This window comes from Fringilla coelebs (genome assembly GCF_963513975.1).
Source record: "Fringilla coelebs genome assembly, chromosome: Z".
NCBI lineage: Eukaryota > Metazoa > Chordata > Aves > Passeriformes > Fringillidae > Fringilla > Fringilla coelebs.
The window spans coordinates 9,244,084-9,257,946 of NC_140031.1; the positions used below are offsets into that span (position 1 = coordinate 9,244,084).

A 13,863-nucleotide genomic window follows, 5' to 3' on the forward strand; every position below is an offset into this window, starting at 1 on the left:
TAAGGGTCGCTCTCAACAAATTCCATAATTCTTACGCTAGCACACCAGAACCTGTCCGAGCACTCCCGCGAAGACACATCCAGGGCGTTCCTCCTCCATCGAGTTCCCTCACCTTTCGGGAGCGAAACAAAAGCCTGAAAAGAAGAGAGCCTAAGCAGCAAAGCCCCGCGCCCGAGCGCAGCCTGCCCGGCCGGCCACGAGCTCCCCCTGACGCGTCCGTCGTCACTCGGCCCTGCCCCGGCGGGACAGCCCCGCCCCGGCTGAGGCGCCGCCGCCGCCCGGTGTCCGCGGGGCGGCATGAGGAGAGCCGGGGGCGGCTGCCGGGGCCGCCATGTCGCTGCTCTGCGTGCGAGGTGAGCGGGGCGGCGGCGGCGGCGGAGCGGGGGGACACGCCTGGGCAGGGTTTGGCTTTGTCCTGGGGGAAGTGGGTTTCAGCCTCCCTGGAGGCAGGGACGGGCGTGCCGGTGTTTCCAGTCTGAGCTGCGGACGGCCGCGGCCCGGGCCGCCACCTGCACCCCTGGGCCGGAGGTGCCGCATGTAGAGGGAGCAGGTGCGGGTCCAGGAGCGGCGGTCTCGGCCGGGGAGGTGCGGAGCCCCGGGAGGAGCCGTGGCTGACTTTGGGAGTTGGCTCGGACACGAGTTGAATCGCCCAGTGAACGGCGCGGGCAGGAAGCAGGCTGCTGTCACTCCGTACACTCGCCTTAGAGCCTGCATTGTTATTTCGCATACATTCCTAATTACCTCCTCATCCTGCTATCGAGCCTCGCCTCCTTGCTGAACAGGTTGCGGGAAGCCGGCACTTTCTCTGCTCAGTGGATTATAGTGCTGTTTCTGGTTTCCCATTTCTTGCTGCCTTGTGCTAAAATATAATGATAAAGAAATCCGTGGGGGAAACCATCTGCCAGGGCTCACGCTACTGGGACGTGTCTCCCTGCACTGAACGCCGCGGTCACCGGGCGTCCCCGAGCGCAGCCGTGCCCTGCGGCTTAAAAGTGTAGTTTTAATGTTCTCAGCTCCTTTGCCAGGAATGATAAAAAAACTGGCACTGCTGGCAGTTCGGCTCTTCTTTTACACGCACAGGTTAATTGATAACAGTGCCTTGTCCAGCTGTTCGTCACTCTTTTGAGTCAAAAGCCCTGTGTCGGTGATGGTGTAAGATGCCCAACAGAGCATCTTCAGATGTGTTCTTTTGGGGAGAGCGCTGCTTTTGGAGAGTGTTTCTGGATTAAGTTTCAGCCCTTTTATTGAACACATGTTGTGTTTAAGGGATTAGGAGAGCTGCACAAGTGCAAAGTTTATCTTAAATATGCTTTTCGTACACATATGTGTAAACTGTGAAGTGCAGACTTGTGTAGCCCATTTTGAAGGTTTTGCCAAAATCTCTTCTTTGAAGTGGAGTCTTACTAGCCAAAGGATTCCTATGTGTATTACAGGGTTTTTTTTATTCTTGTTGGTGGCCCATCCTCAAAATGTTTTCAGAGTGTCCTTTAAAGTAATGTGGGTTTGATATCACTTGAAGCTGATTATCTTAAGAATGTATTTACATGCCGTTAGTGAGGAATAGTGAAAGAGCACAAACTGAATGAGCTGCTGAAACTGTCTTCTGTTTTCAAGGTGTTTATTCTTGATTTGTACAGTTTTTAGGACAGAAGCATTTCAGGAGCCTAGAATGGTGTGCTCTTGTGTTTCATTTATTCTTTGTTTGTGTGAAGAGCTAAAGAAGAAATTTGAGATGGCTGGTGACTTTGTGTGAAGATTTACTGTGAAAATTTTATCTTCCATTTCCATCTGCTGTGCGAAGACGGTAGAAGACACCAGAATTCATTTAAGTGGATGATACTGAACAACTTTATTGTAAGATTGCAGAATGTAGTCAATTTACTAAACGTCAAGAAACATGTTTTCTGAAATAGGCATGACTGAAAGGATGAGCTGATGAGCTCTCACAAGAAGCAATCATCTAACATGATATGGAAATATGTTGAGGTGGAGCAGTGTGAAAAACAAAACAGATACCAGGAGCTGAGATAAAACAACCGGGGCAAGGAGGAGCAGCTTCATTGTTACTTTTTTAAAAAAGGCCAACATAATGGCACTTCTCTTGATTCTTTTACCTTTCCATTGAGATGAACTAATCTTGTTGAGACAGCAGTGAGCTGTTAGTAAGAAAGTTGGAAAAGTTGTTTTTTTTCCTATTCAAAATGGTACACATATAAGTACATAGTAGTGTGGGGTTGGATGGTATAGAGCTGAGACTAACAAAGAAAGACAACAAAAACCCCCATGGAATAAATGTAGGTGATTGGGACACTGTTAATAGCATCTGGATTGCAGCTTTCTGTATAAAGTAAAATGTGGAAAAAGCCATAAGTGTCAGCGTCACAAGAAGCCTGCCAGTCAGAAAGATAGTGTTTTAATTTATTGATTTATTTTCCACCCTCCTTGTATTGTGTGCATTAATAGTATTTTAATGAATCACTAATCTAAAACAGTGCTCAGTGTTTGTGACTAAACATGTCTGGGTACTGCCTTTGTTCCTGAAAGACCAGCTAGCATATGTCTTCTTGATGTCAAGTGCTACATTTCCCTTACTTTCTTGGAGAACAAATAATTTTTTGTGTGCATGGTTTTTTTCTTTTTTTCCCTCTTGTTTATTTGTTTTGATTTGTTGCTGGTTTTATTTGTTGTTGTTTTGTTCTGTGGCATTTTTTGTTTGTTTCTTTGGTGTATTTTGTTTGCTTTGTTCTGTTTTTTTCAGAATCATTGAGCTGTATCTGCCATAGAAATAGGAAACACCTGACAGAAAATCTAAGCTCAGAGGAATTGTGAGTCTGGGTTTGTCTGCAACAGTTCAGGGTATGTGTGAAATAAGCCAGTGATAATGGGCTGTTGTAGGAGCAAATTAAGCATTTCTTTGGAAGCAGGAAAATATGCAGTGAGTGTAAGTGAAGTGAAGGAGAAAAGAAGTCCTGAATATTACATGGTTGAGGCTTTTAGGAGTCTTCTTTGTATTTTGATTCCACTGCTTAAGTGCAAGAGAGGTTGCATACACTCCTGTTCAGAGCAGCTGTGTCTGGATTATGTCTGATAATCTTCTCTTGGCATAGTTTGCTTTATTAGTTTGCATTTAGTGTTGTATTTGTGAAAATAGTACATATTAAATAAAACTAATCCCAGGGAAGCAGTCTAGTTTTTCACATCAGTCTTGCATTGTTAATTTTCTTGGCTTTCTCTTGTAACTGTTGATTTTACCCCACATCTAAATTAGATAAAATTTATTTTCCTGGTCTTTCCTGTCTCCTGACTTGGTGATGGGAATAACTGCGGTCTCAGCACAGCTTGCAGGGGTCATAGCAAAGTGGACCCTGCTGAGGCTGGATCACTCGGTCACTGGCCCTGTTTATCATTGTCCTGGCACGTAGTTCATGCCCTTTCACCTGCTCACTTTTATTGCATCCTTTGTTCCCAGCCCTTGCTGTCTCAAGACTGATGGCTCTCTTCTCATTTTTCTCCTCTCTGCTTCACAGCAGCTTAAGCTGTATCTTCACTGTCACTCTATTCCAAAGTGTTTGACTTACCTGGTCCACCTGATAATTATCAGGCCAAGAATGTTGGCAGTGGGGTTCTTCCCTCATCCCTGTGTACAGTACCTGACTTAGTCCCATAAAGGTCATAGTGCTTTTGTGTAATATGCCTTTGTCTTGGGGCCTGCTATCTGTGTGAGATTTGGCTGCCGGAGTTACATGGAAGAATGACTTGGGTGAGCTCTTGCACTCTAGAATTTCAAGTTGACTGCTGTGTGAAATGACATTAGCTGGAGGTTAGGAGTGATTTTTTTTTTTTTTTGTTTGCCTAATGTTTATCTTGTGGCTCCACTGAAGAATTAGAAGAGCTTGTGACATTTTTGTCAAAACAGCTGGAGTGTTGGAATATCACTCCAAGAACTTAACTGTCCATCCCTGTATTGCCAGAAAAATTTGCACTCCAGTACTGAATTGAACTGTGTTGACATCCAAGAGAAGGAAGCAAAGAAGGAAAATGGAAATGGATGTTAATGATAAAAGAAATGAAAAAGAAATGAAAACATGTTCAATCTTGCAGTGTACTTAGAAATACCTTTACCTAGAAGTGGCCAAGCACCAGGAACTTCTCTTTAAAGGATTTTTCCCCTACCTTGATGTAATGGCCTCAACTTACCTCAGTGTTCTCTGAAAGACTGAATGCAATGCTTCTGGCTTGCTGTTATGACTGTTCTGAAAGCGTTGTGGAATTGAAAAAAAAAAACCCATATCCACCTTTTTGTAGGTCAAAATGATGAAGAATTGAACATTTAAAAGTAGCAGCAGAAGTGCAGGGTTATAGCACTAGGATATTAAAATAACATAATGGTTCATTTGGAATTTGCTGTGTGACTATTACAAACTCCATTTCTCTAGCTGTCCTTAGTCAGGAAGTTACCAGTGTAGGTAGTGTTGGAGCACAATGAAGTGCGTTAGAAATTTGGGTAATAAGGCTAAGATAGAAGCGTTCTTTACTAAAAGAGCATTTTTGTGTTGAGAGTTAAGCTTTAGGTTTATAAAGGTGTGATTGAAGAGAACTTTTTAAGATTTCTAGCTTTTTCTGTTGCTCAGTAAAACCTGCAAACCATGTCTGGCTTTTGTTGCATGGGTGATCATCTGATTTCCTGTTTAAAATCCTCACCCTTTCAGCTTTGGGCACTGTTCGTGCAGTGTGGAATCTACTTTTTAGGTATTTAGGGGACTATGAACTACTTGAAATCTCCCTGTATTTCTCAGTGGGATGAAGGGAAGGTACAGAGATGCATCCTGGTACAGAGATGCATCCTGAATTTGAATAGTGTCTGCTTCTGTCTTGTTCTCATGGTGTGGTACTCTGAGCTGACTCCTTCAGAGTGGGATCTGCGAGGCCTAACTTGTTAAAGTTGTTATTAGCATTCTCTTTTAATATGCAATAAAGTGCTGCATTTAATCTAAATGCTGAAAGAACCTAATTTTAAACTCTTAACCATCCAAGATCTAATTGCAGCTTACACAGCAGCAATGAAAGTCCGAGCAAATTAAACTGCTTTTTTAATCCAGGACCTTATTTCAAGTACTTGACTTGAATGCATGTGAAATGCATATGTCTGATGGCAAATCATCTTCCTATATATCTCCTTTGAAACTTCTTCCTGGTTATTTTTTTGTGCCTTGTGATCAAATTTTACTGGGTGTTTTGAAAAATACTTTTATCACTCTATAAAAGCTGTTCTTGCTGCTCTTCCAGCAAGAAGAACTGGAGGGATGTGTCTAATAACTCTTTCTCAGTTACTTTTTCATTCTCATAATTCCCTGTGTAGTCTTGCAAGCAGATTTGGAGCTGCTCTGAAAGTGTGTAGGGTCTTCACTAACTCTGCCTCTTTCTTATGTTAGAGCTTACTGGTTAATCCCTGGCATTTTCTTGGGGTGGAAGTGTATGTAAGCAGTTTGCTGGTTTTGCCTCTTGTTTGACAAAACGATTTTTGGAGTCAGGAGTTTAAAAGGTTTCTCTTTAGCACTTGGATTTGCTTTTCTTTGCTGCTTTTACTTTCTGACGGTACTTCAAAAGTTCGTTTAGTAGTGAAATTGCATTTAATATAGTTGTGTTGATATAATCATTGTTAAATAGAGAACTAAAATCTGCTTTACTTGTATTGTTGGTGTGTGCTTATCTGTGCCTGCTTTAGCCATGTTTACCAAGAGCTTTGCTGAAGTGTTTTGCTTGTAAACTGTCACCTGTAAAATTTGGCAGATGCTTTCTGTGACACGGATTCCTATTCCATAGGTATATCCTGGGTGTTTGGATCAGCTCTCTTTGCATTTAGAAAGATTTCAGATGGATTTTTTTTTTCTCTTGGGCTCTTCTTGTACCTGACAAGGCTACTGTGCATAATTCTGCTTTTATTATTTGCCTTTTGACTGGCCTCTGTGTCCTGCTTGATTTTGTGTAAGTGGTAAATACCCAGTTGAGAAAGAGTGAAATATGGCACGCTTTGGGACAGGAAACATCGCTGATCATGGCCAGCCTCTCAAGTGACTCTCTATTACTGTTTCAATGGATACCCACCCTACTATGTAATTTTTCACTTTATCGAGACACTGTTCTACCCTAAGTGAGTTGTGTGTCTCAGAAAATTCCATGTGTGTACAGTTTGGATCAGTCTTTCCAAGCTGGTGCTGAATAGTAGTCACCTTTTTCTTCACCAGAACTTTAACTCCTTAGACATTTCAGACATTTGTCTGGAGTGCTCAGTGATGTGTAGGTACCTAACCTTCTATAGGTGTGCTCTGAGTGTCACCTTGGGTGTAATACTCTGCTCTTTTTGGAGCCTCTTTTCTAATCTCTCTGGATGCATTTAAAACAAAGGTTGTTGGGCTACAGACTACTTCAATTACATGCAAGTTGCAGTTTTTTAGACCACCTGATTTTTATTACTTGCACATTGAATATTTAACATTATCTTCACTCGCCTTGGGCTGGAAAGTACCTGATCTCACAAGTGCTTGCCTCTTCCTGAGCATGTGGCACATGTTTATGGGAGGCTTAATGCTTTTTCACCATCAGCAGTTAAATCAGCTGATGAGTTGGGAGGCCAATACCCTTGTTGGTGTTTTGTCTCTATTCAGATTTTTTGTTAAGTCTCTTGCTTTTCCATGCATTTAACTTTCTACATCTTGGGCCACACAACCTGTGTCAATACAGGTTCTTTCCTGTATTTTACCATGGCTTTGTAGCTCTTTGAGGTGGAATGGAATTCAGCTATCCTTCTTGCTTGAGGAGTAGTGGCTTTTTGGTCCCCTGGAAAACACCTAATAAATGATTCCTAATCTGATTATGATGGTTTTGGTTCATATTTATTCTTAGTCAATTGGTAGTAATTAGGCTCAACGTTGTGAAATTAATTCCCTCTGAAATGTCTCTCGTGTATTGCTAGGGATTGTTTTTGGACAGCCCATGTTTTATTTGATTTGATCACAGCTACTGCAGGTAACTATTATATAATTGCTTTGTAGAAGAAAATGGGAGTGGTGATCCAAAACAGTTCTGCCTGTTTAACAGTTGTTGAGTTGGAATTCTATTTGCAAGTTTTGAAAGAACTGAAGCAGTACTGGCAGGCATATGAGCTCTTCAGCATTTCTCTGTTTAACTGTCATATTTATATGAGTACTGCTATCTTCTGTGATGAGCAGATTTCAGCTAAATATATTATGAAATACATTATGTGCATCTATATGTCTATTTCAGCTGGGAAGATCCAGATTTAAAAAAAAAAACCTGAGAAATCTCTGGTTGATAATTTCATTAGAAGATGCAAATGTGATTTACTTGGTGCATCGTAAACATCTAATGCATCTCTAGCACACTAAAGACATCTAACTCCTTCACCAGGCTTTCAAGACAGATTTCTTACTGTTCTTTTAAGGTATTTCCCCATTATGAACTTTGAATAATTGAATAATTACACTTAAAAAACCCAAAATGTTGAGTACGTACAGATCTTAGGAGCCTTTCCCTCCTTGTGTAGTGTGGGGTGCAAAAGACCAGCTGTGGCTAGAGGATCAAGTTAGATGATAAGTCCTCAGCTGAGGAATTTTTTTGACTGATGCTGGTTGAACTTACTAAGTGCCATATTATGGCTTGGATTCATGTCCTGCTGTTGTAGAAAGTGGCAAGGAATTGGAGCACAGTACCGCCAGGAATGCTGCCTCTGATAGCTATGTGTGGGCATCCTAAAAATGAAAGGGAATGCTGCCAACTAATGGTTGTGGCTTAGTTTATGTTCCCTCTGCCATACTGCTCTTGTGTGCATGTTCATCCTTTTGTCAGAATAGCTGGGGTGGGCTTTGGACAGACCCCTGTGGTATGTGGGTCCATGAGTTCACCAAGGAAGTATATGCTGAGAGAGGTTCAGTTCATGGAAACCATGTGCTGAGAGAAAATTAAATTGAGGCAGTGTCAGATATGAGTAAATGTTGTCTGCTTTGTTTGCTGGATTTAATACGGCTGGCCACACTTAAGTTTGTAAAAATCTTAAAATTGCTGGGCAGGATGCATGGCATAGGAACTATGTTAAAGGAATTAAAAATCCTGATTTTGTCCCCTTACGGATTGCCTGCGTCTGGGGAGTCGGAGCATTAAAAAACATAAAGAAGATGTGGCATTTCAACAGCTTTGTGCTGACCTCAGTTTCTTGATGCTCTTCCTTGCAGTTGAGCAAACTGTATAAATGGAAAGTGAATTGGACTGGGATATCTTGTCTGATGAAGTATAAGAGGAGGTGTCTTGTTCAAGATAATCTCTAGCCTAAATCTGTTGGCGAGTTTGAAAAGAAATTTGGCTTCAGGCCTTGACCGTGTCCCTTTAAGGTATACTGGTTTTAACCTTATTACTTAAAGCTCTTGTGACTTAACTCTCTTAAATCTTTACAACCTAAATGCTCTGCTAAACAGACTCCATCATTTCCACCATAGAGACCTAATTATTAGGTATAAAATAACTGCAGAATTATGCATCTGAGTATTGGCACACTTCTGTTTTGTCTGCTCAGGCCAATGTAGTAATACTCAGTTTAAAAAACATCATTAAAAAAAACCCCAACATGCTTTGTCCCTTCACTTTTGGGTTGCTGGTCTGTTCAGGCAAAATCTGCACCATATAACCAACCTGCTGTTGTCTTTGTTGGCATCTGCTGAAAGGATTTTGGATCTGGAGCTAAATGTGGTGGCCCATGAAAGCTTTCACTTTTCTGAGCTGTCTGGGCAGCACAGTGCTGCAGTCCATGTGCCAAGGATTCAGGTGTGCTTGGATAAGGAAAAGGGAACTGTGAAGGAGCTGCATCACCTAGAACATGTTCTGAAGGATATGTATGGCTTTTATCCAGCGTCATTACCAAACTCAATTTTTCCCAATCCTCAAGTACTGGAATGGCAAGGAGTACAACTTTAGTGATAGTGTCTCCAATCTAAGGAAAGGCACACCAACTTCTGCTGTTCTGATGCTAAAGTTAGTGAACCATTTCAGCATAAAAACTAGAAATTCGTCATCTATGATAATCAACATAAAGCTGATGAGTATGTAAATACTGAATTTCTAGATAGAAACCTTTTAGAGACATTTTCCTTTCCTAAAGACTTGTATAAAACTTCAGAACAGGTTTTCAGAAAATGTCCAGGGATTTCAGTACCTGTGGTTATTTGCTTGTAGTTATCACATACTCTTCTGTTCCAACAACCTCAGTCTTTTGCAAACAAAGTCCTTGTGGAGTGTTACAGCTGCAGTTGCACACTGGAGAGCTACAAATCCTTGTTGTGCAAATCTTCAGTAATTATTTCTTCCTATAGGGCCAGGAGTACCAGACACACAGTGCCAAGGTAGTTTGTCAGCTTTGTGTGAAGAAGGAATTTGACTGCTTAGTAAACTACTGCACACATCCTAGAAAATTGTTGTTCCCCATTTTTACCCCTTCCAAATTTAATGTGTTATTCTTCATTGTAAGATTTCTTTAAAGGCAACCAGGTGGTATTTTTCAGGAAATTGTTTGGCCTCTTGATGCATGTGGCTTGGCTTTGAGAGTCAGAGAAGTCATAAATTACTAGAAAGCTGAGATTGCCTTTGTTTTTGGATTTGGGATTTCTGACCTTTCCAAAATCATAATCCTATTTCATAGATTAATAAAGTAATGGTTTTAAATGAAACTCTCAATATTTTGGGGTTAGGACATCCCCCAGTTTTGAGCTTCTGATCTGAACCTAAACTTGTAGTGTGTGACTTGAATTTGGCATGCAACGTGGATATGGATTGGTAGGAAGGGAAAAATGGGCATGAAACAGTTTTATTTCAGCCTTTCCCACCTGGTATAACTTACTGCATGTGCAGAATTTTATTAGATTTTGAGCTATCAAATTGAGTAAGTGGAGTCTCTGTATACTCCATTTTAGTAGGAGATTTTTGGAGGAGATTAACTGCTTAGGAACTCCATAGTTATAAGGCCAGAATGGCTTGTTGTAATCATCTAGTATGACCCTCTGTAATACATAGTATTTTTTAAATGTAACAACCTAGAGTCTTAACAGAAAAAGATCAGATTCTGAACTAAAATTGATGAAGGATTTTCTATGGTTCTTGATAGCTTTATGTTGATTACCTTATGTGATGAATTTCTGCTTTTTATGCTGAAATGGTTTATTAGCTTCAGCATAAGAACAGCACAATCTGGTGTGCCTTTCCTTAGGTTGGAGAAGCTATTATGAAAGTTGTACTCCTTGCCCTTCCAGTACTTAAGGATTGGAAAAAACAGAGTTTGGTAAAGTCTGTTACTTGAGTAGAGGCAAGTGGATGTTATATGATGAGTAATCTGACTGTAATGACAAGTGTTTACATATTTTTCCATGGTTAAAAAGAGATCAAGACATGCCATGCCCTAATAGATCTCAGTTTTAAATCAGTGTATTGTTACACTTTCGCTTGGTGGCAGGAGTGTGGTTTACCGGAGCTCGACTGACAGACCTTTTACTTCTGTTGTGAACTTGAGTTTGAAGTTACTGTTCTGTATAAACCTGACACTTTAGTCAAAAATGTAGAAAGATGCTCAGGCTGTATTGGAGAAGAGTTGCTCGCAACAGAGGTTTGAATATAAATGAGTTAACCCTGTGCACTCTTCCTGGGGGCCCTGCATTGTATATTTCTTTTTCCTCACAGAATGTCGTGAAGAGCTGGTGCTGCAGATGAAATAGGGGTTACTGGATCCATGACAAATGTACAGTTTTATGAAGTAAATAATGTAAAACATTTGAATTAGTACTGTTGAGTTAGTTTTTCTAGAAGATGCAAACACATTTGTGTTATAAAGCAGGATGGGAAGCTTGTGGCTAAGGTGGTGGGAAGGAGGCTGTTAGTTTAGAACTCAGAACTAGCCCCCAAAAGGTTAGCAGGAGTCACAGGAGTGGGGGTTATGAGGGGAACAGAGATGTTGGAAGGGCTTTCCTACTCTAGAAAGAGAGGAATAGAGGTGACTGGGAAAATTCCACTGTGGTTTGGTGATGCAAAATTGTAAAGCAGCATTAGCGTGGATAAAAGAGAACCAGCTGGGCTGAAATTGCTTTGGGAAGAGCTGATAAGAGATTTTGCTGTGATAGCACAAGAGATCTACTGCACGTAGTCCAGGATTTAAATGTGGGTAAAAATCTCATAACATGGTTAGAGTGAAGTTCTTATGGATGTTCTCACTGTGAAAGACTGACTCCCCACAGCAGAGAATATATCCTGCTGGTTGTTCCTGGGGTATAGGGATCTGTGTTATTTGACAGTTTCACCATCAGACAGTGACTACAGCCATAAAACTCATGGAGTGAACTGTAGGTGTGACTTTGACAGGCACAGAAGATGCTTCAGGGAAATTGGACATGGAAGTGAACTTGGTTTGAATGATCACAGCTGAAGCTAAGTTAAGGTAAATAGATGAATATGTAGGTTAGTAACTGTCAACCCTCCAGGGAAGCTGAAGAAGCTTTCTGGTGAAGTGAGGAGGTTGGATACCGAGGAGGGCAGGAAATTCAGGGAAGCTACAGGGGTAAATATTTGCATCTCAAATAACAGAAAAGGCTCCACCTAGGAAATTACCCCAGAGCTGATGATTCACCTGTTCATTACGTCAGGATATGCTGAGCAAACAGAGAACCTCTGAGAGGTGTGGGTAAAAAAAAAGTTTGTAGAGGAAGGTGTATGTTGAGTATCAGAAAGTCCTAGGCTAAGGCAGGGGCTTCCACCTCAGCAGACAAGGTGGCATCTTGCAAGTGGTAATAAAACAGGTAACAGAAGGCACTTTGGTCACATGAAAAGGGGAAACAGCCAGCCTCCAAAGGGGGAGGTATCAGACTTCTGTGCATGGGAACAGGGGAAGTGTAAAGATGGCTGGGTATGGTCCCTGGACTATAGGAATTGTTTCTTATGAAACTGAAAATGATGCACAAGCATGGGAGAAAAAATTGTAATATCCTGCATTTGAGTCTGGTAGTCTGTATCCCAGAGTGCTGAAACATGCAACACTTTAAATCTGAATTCTGCCAGCAGAAGTTTAACTGTGGCTACAAACAAGCGCTGACATTGCCTAACTGGAGAGGAATAGATGTGGTTTCTGTGTATAGGTGGGAAGATAAAGGAGATGCATGATAAATGTGGATAAATATGGATCTTGACTTCAAAAGCAGGGAGGACTATGACAACATGGAAAGTTTAAAATAAACTGTTAGGAGAGAATAATAAAATTATTTTAGACAGGTGGAAACAATATGGAAGGGTATCGTATGAAATGTGACATGGGTTTGTGAGAAGAAAATTGTTTGGGCTAGCTTCTTATTTCTACATGAAAGCATGCATCTATTTGTACTTCTGTAATATCTCACAAATCCTATAGCAGACTTCTTTTTAAAGAAAATAGAAATTGACAAAAGATTGTAAAGAGGATAAGGAGCTGGCTGTAGCAGAAGCTGGTAATGTTACTAAGACTAGTGGGAGAAGCAGATACCTGTCTTCAACTTGTGTCATGACAAGAAAGAATACAAATGTGTGTGTCAAAGCTGTTCTTAAGAGAAGTCCTAATTACATAGTAAATTTTGAAGCAAATAAATACAATGCAGGAAGGACTCCCTGAGGAGAATGAGAATGAAAATGAGTTGATGTTCTGTAAAAAAACTATATACTTAAGAGGCAAATGACAAGCATTGCTGAGAGATGTGAAACTTATTGAGAGATGTTGGGGAGTCCTTGTGTCTCTGCACCATGCTTGTAAACAGAAGCTGATGGGATCTGTAACTTGTGTCCATTAAAAACATCAGGAAATTAAACATGGATTGAGGAAAAACATAGAGAGGGGGAATAGTGTTGACATAAGATACAGAAGGCATACACATGCCATTAATTAGAGTGTTGGGTAGAAAGTAGGAATGATTTTGAATGGTGTAAGTGGTCCAGGTGTTGGGAGAAGCAGCATTAGAGTTTGGACCCTTCCAGTCTTGTGATCCTCACTGCGTTAACTTGTGCAGTGTGTTACTGTTCTGACAACAAATTGCAATAGACAAACTGTATATTGAGGTAAAATTTTGACATGGTATCTTCCTTATTTATAAATGTTAATAATAAGGAAAAGAACCTACATGTGAAGGAACTTGCTTTTACTTGATTCTTACCTCAGGCTGTTTATTTTGGTTAATGGTTTTGATTCTTAATTTAACCTGGTGTATTTTCACCTCGTTGTTTATGGAGATCGAAATGCAAGCAAGCAGCATGGCTTTCAAGGGAGCAGTCTTGAGGACACTCCTTGTCAGTAGTAAGACCATCTTAGGATTCAGTTCTTTCTATACATGATGTTTTGAAACAGTGTTTTGAAAAGTATGGGCAGGTGAATGCTAATGTGTTTGTGAGGTGCGGCTCTTTTAGATGGCAATTTATCTGACTGTCCTATTTCTGCAATTTGTGGGTGTCCTCCAGGAACCAGTATTGTCTGAGCAGTTTGTGAATGTGAAGATTAAAATCAGACTGCCAGAGGTATAGTTTGCTAACAGTGTTTTTTTATTAGGTTTCCTGTTCCTGTCTGGAATCTCATTCAGTTACACCATAATTCATACCCTAACAAGTTCTTCTACTCTTTCTTAATTGTTACAGTCAAACTTATTTCTGTCTCCTAGATACTAATATTTTCTCTAGTTTGTGATGCCAAACAGGTAAATATTAAGTAACATAATAATAAGATTTTATTAATATTTTACTTTAAAATATTTTTCATGCTAGACCAATCTTCATTATTCGGTGTGGAAAACACAGGTGCTG

The 13,863-nt window shown here is 40.7% G+C and overlaps 1 protein-coding gene across 3 annotated transcripts in view; it reads left to right on the forward strand.

The window, feature by feature from the left end:
- Positions 1-304: 304 nt before the first annotated feature.
- LOC311165470 (protein unc-13 homolog B-like) overlaps positions 305-13,863 on the forward strand; it is a gene marked incomplete at its 5' end in the record, with an annotated part of 207,766 nt that continues 194,207 nt past the window's right edge. For 2 of the 3 annotated variants that reach the window (XM_084225439.1, XM_084225441.1), the window contains one exon: positions 332-353. In XM_084225439.1, coding sequence (XP_084081565.1) covers positions 332-353 — 22 coding nt within the window. Of the gene's footprint in view, positions 354-13,863 lie in introns of all 3 variants that reach the window. The other variant, XM_084225440.1, reaches the window with a different exon arrangement.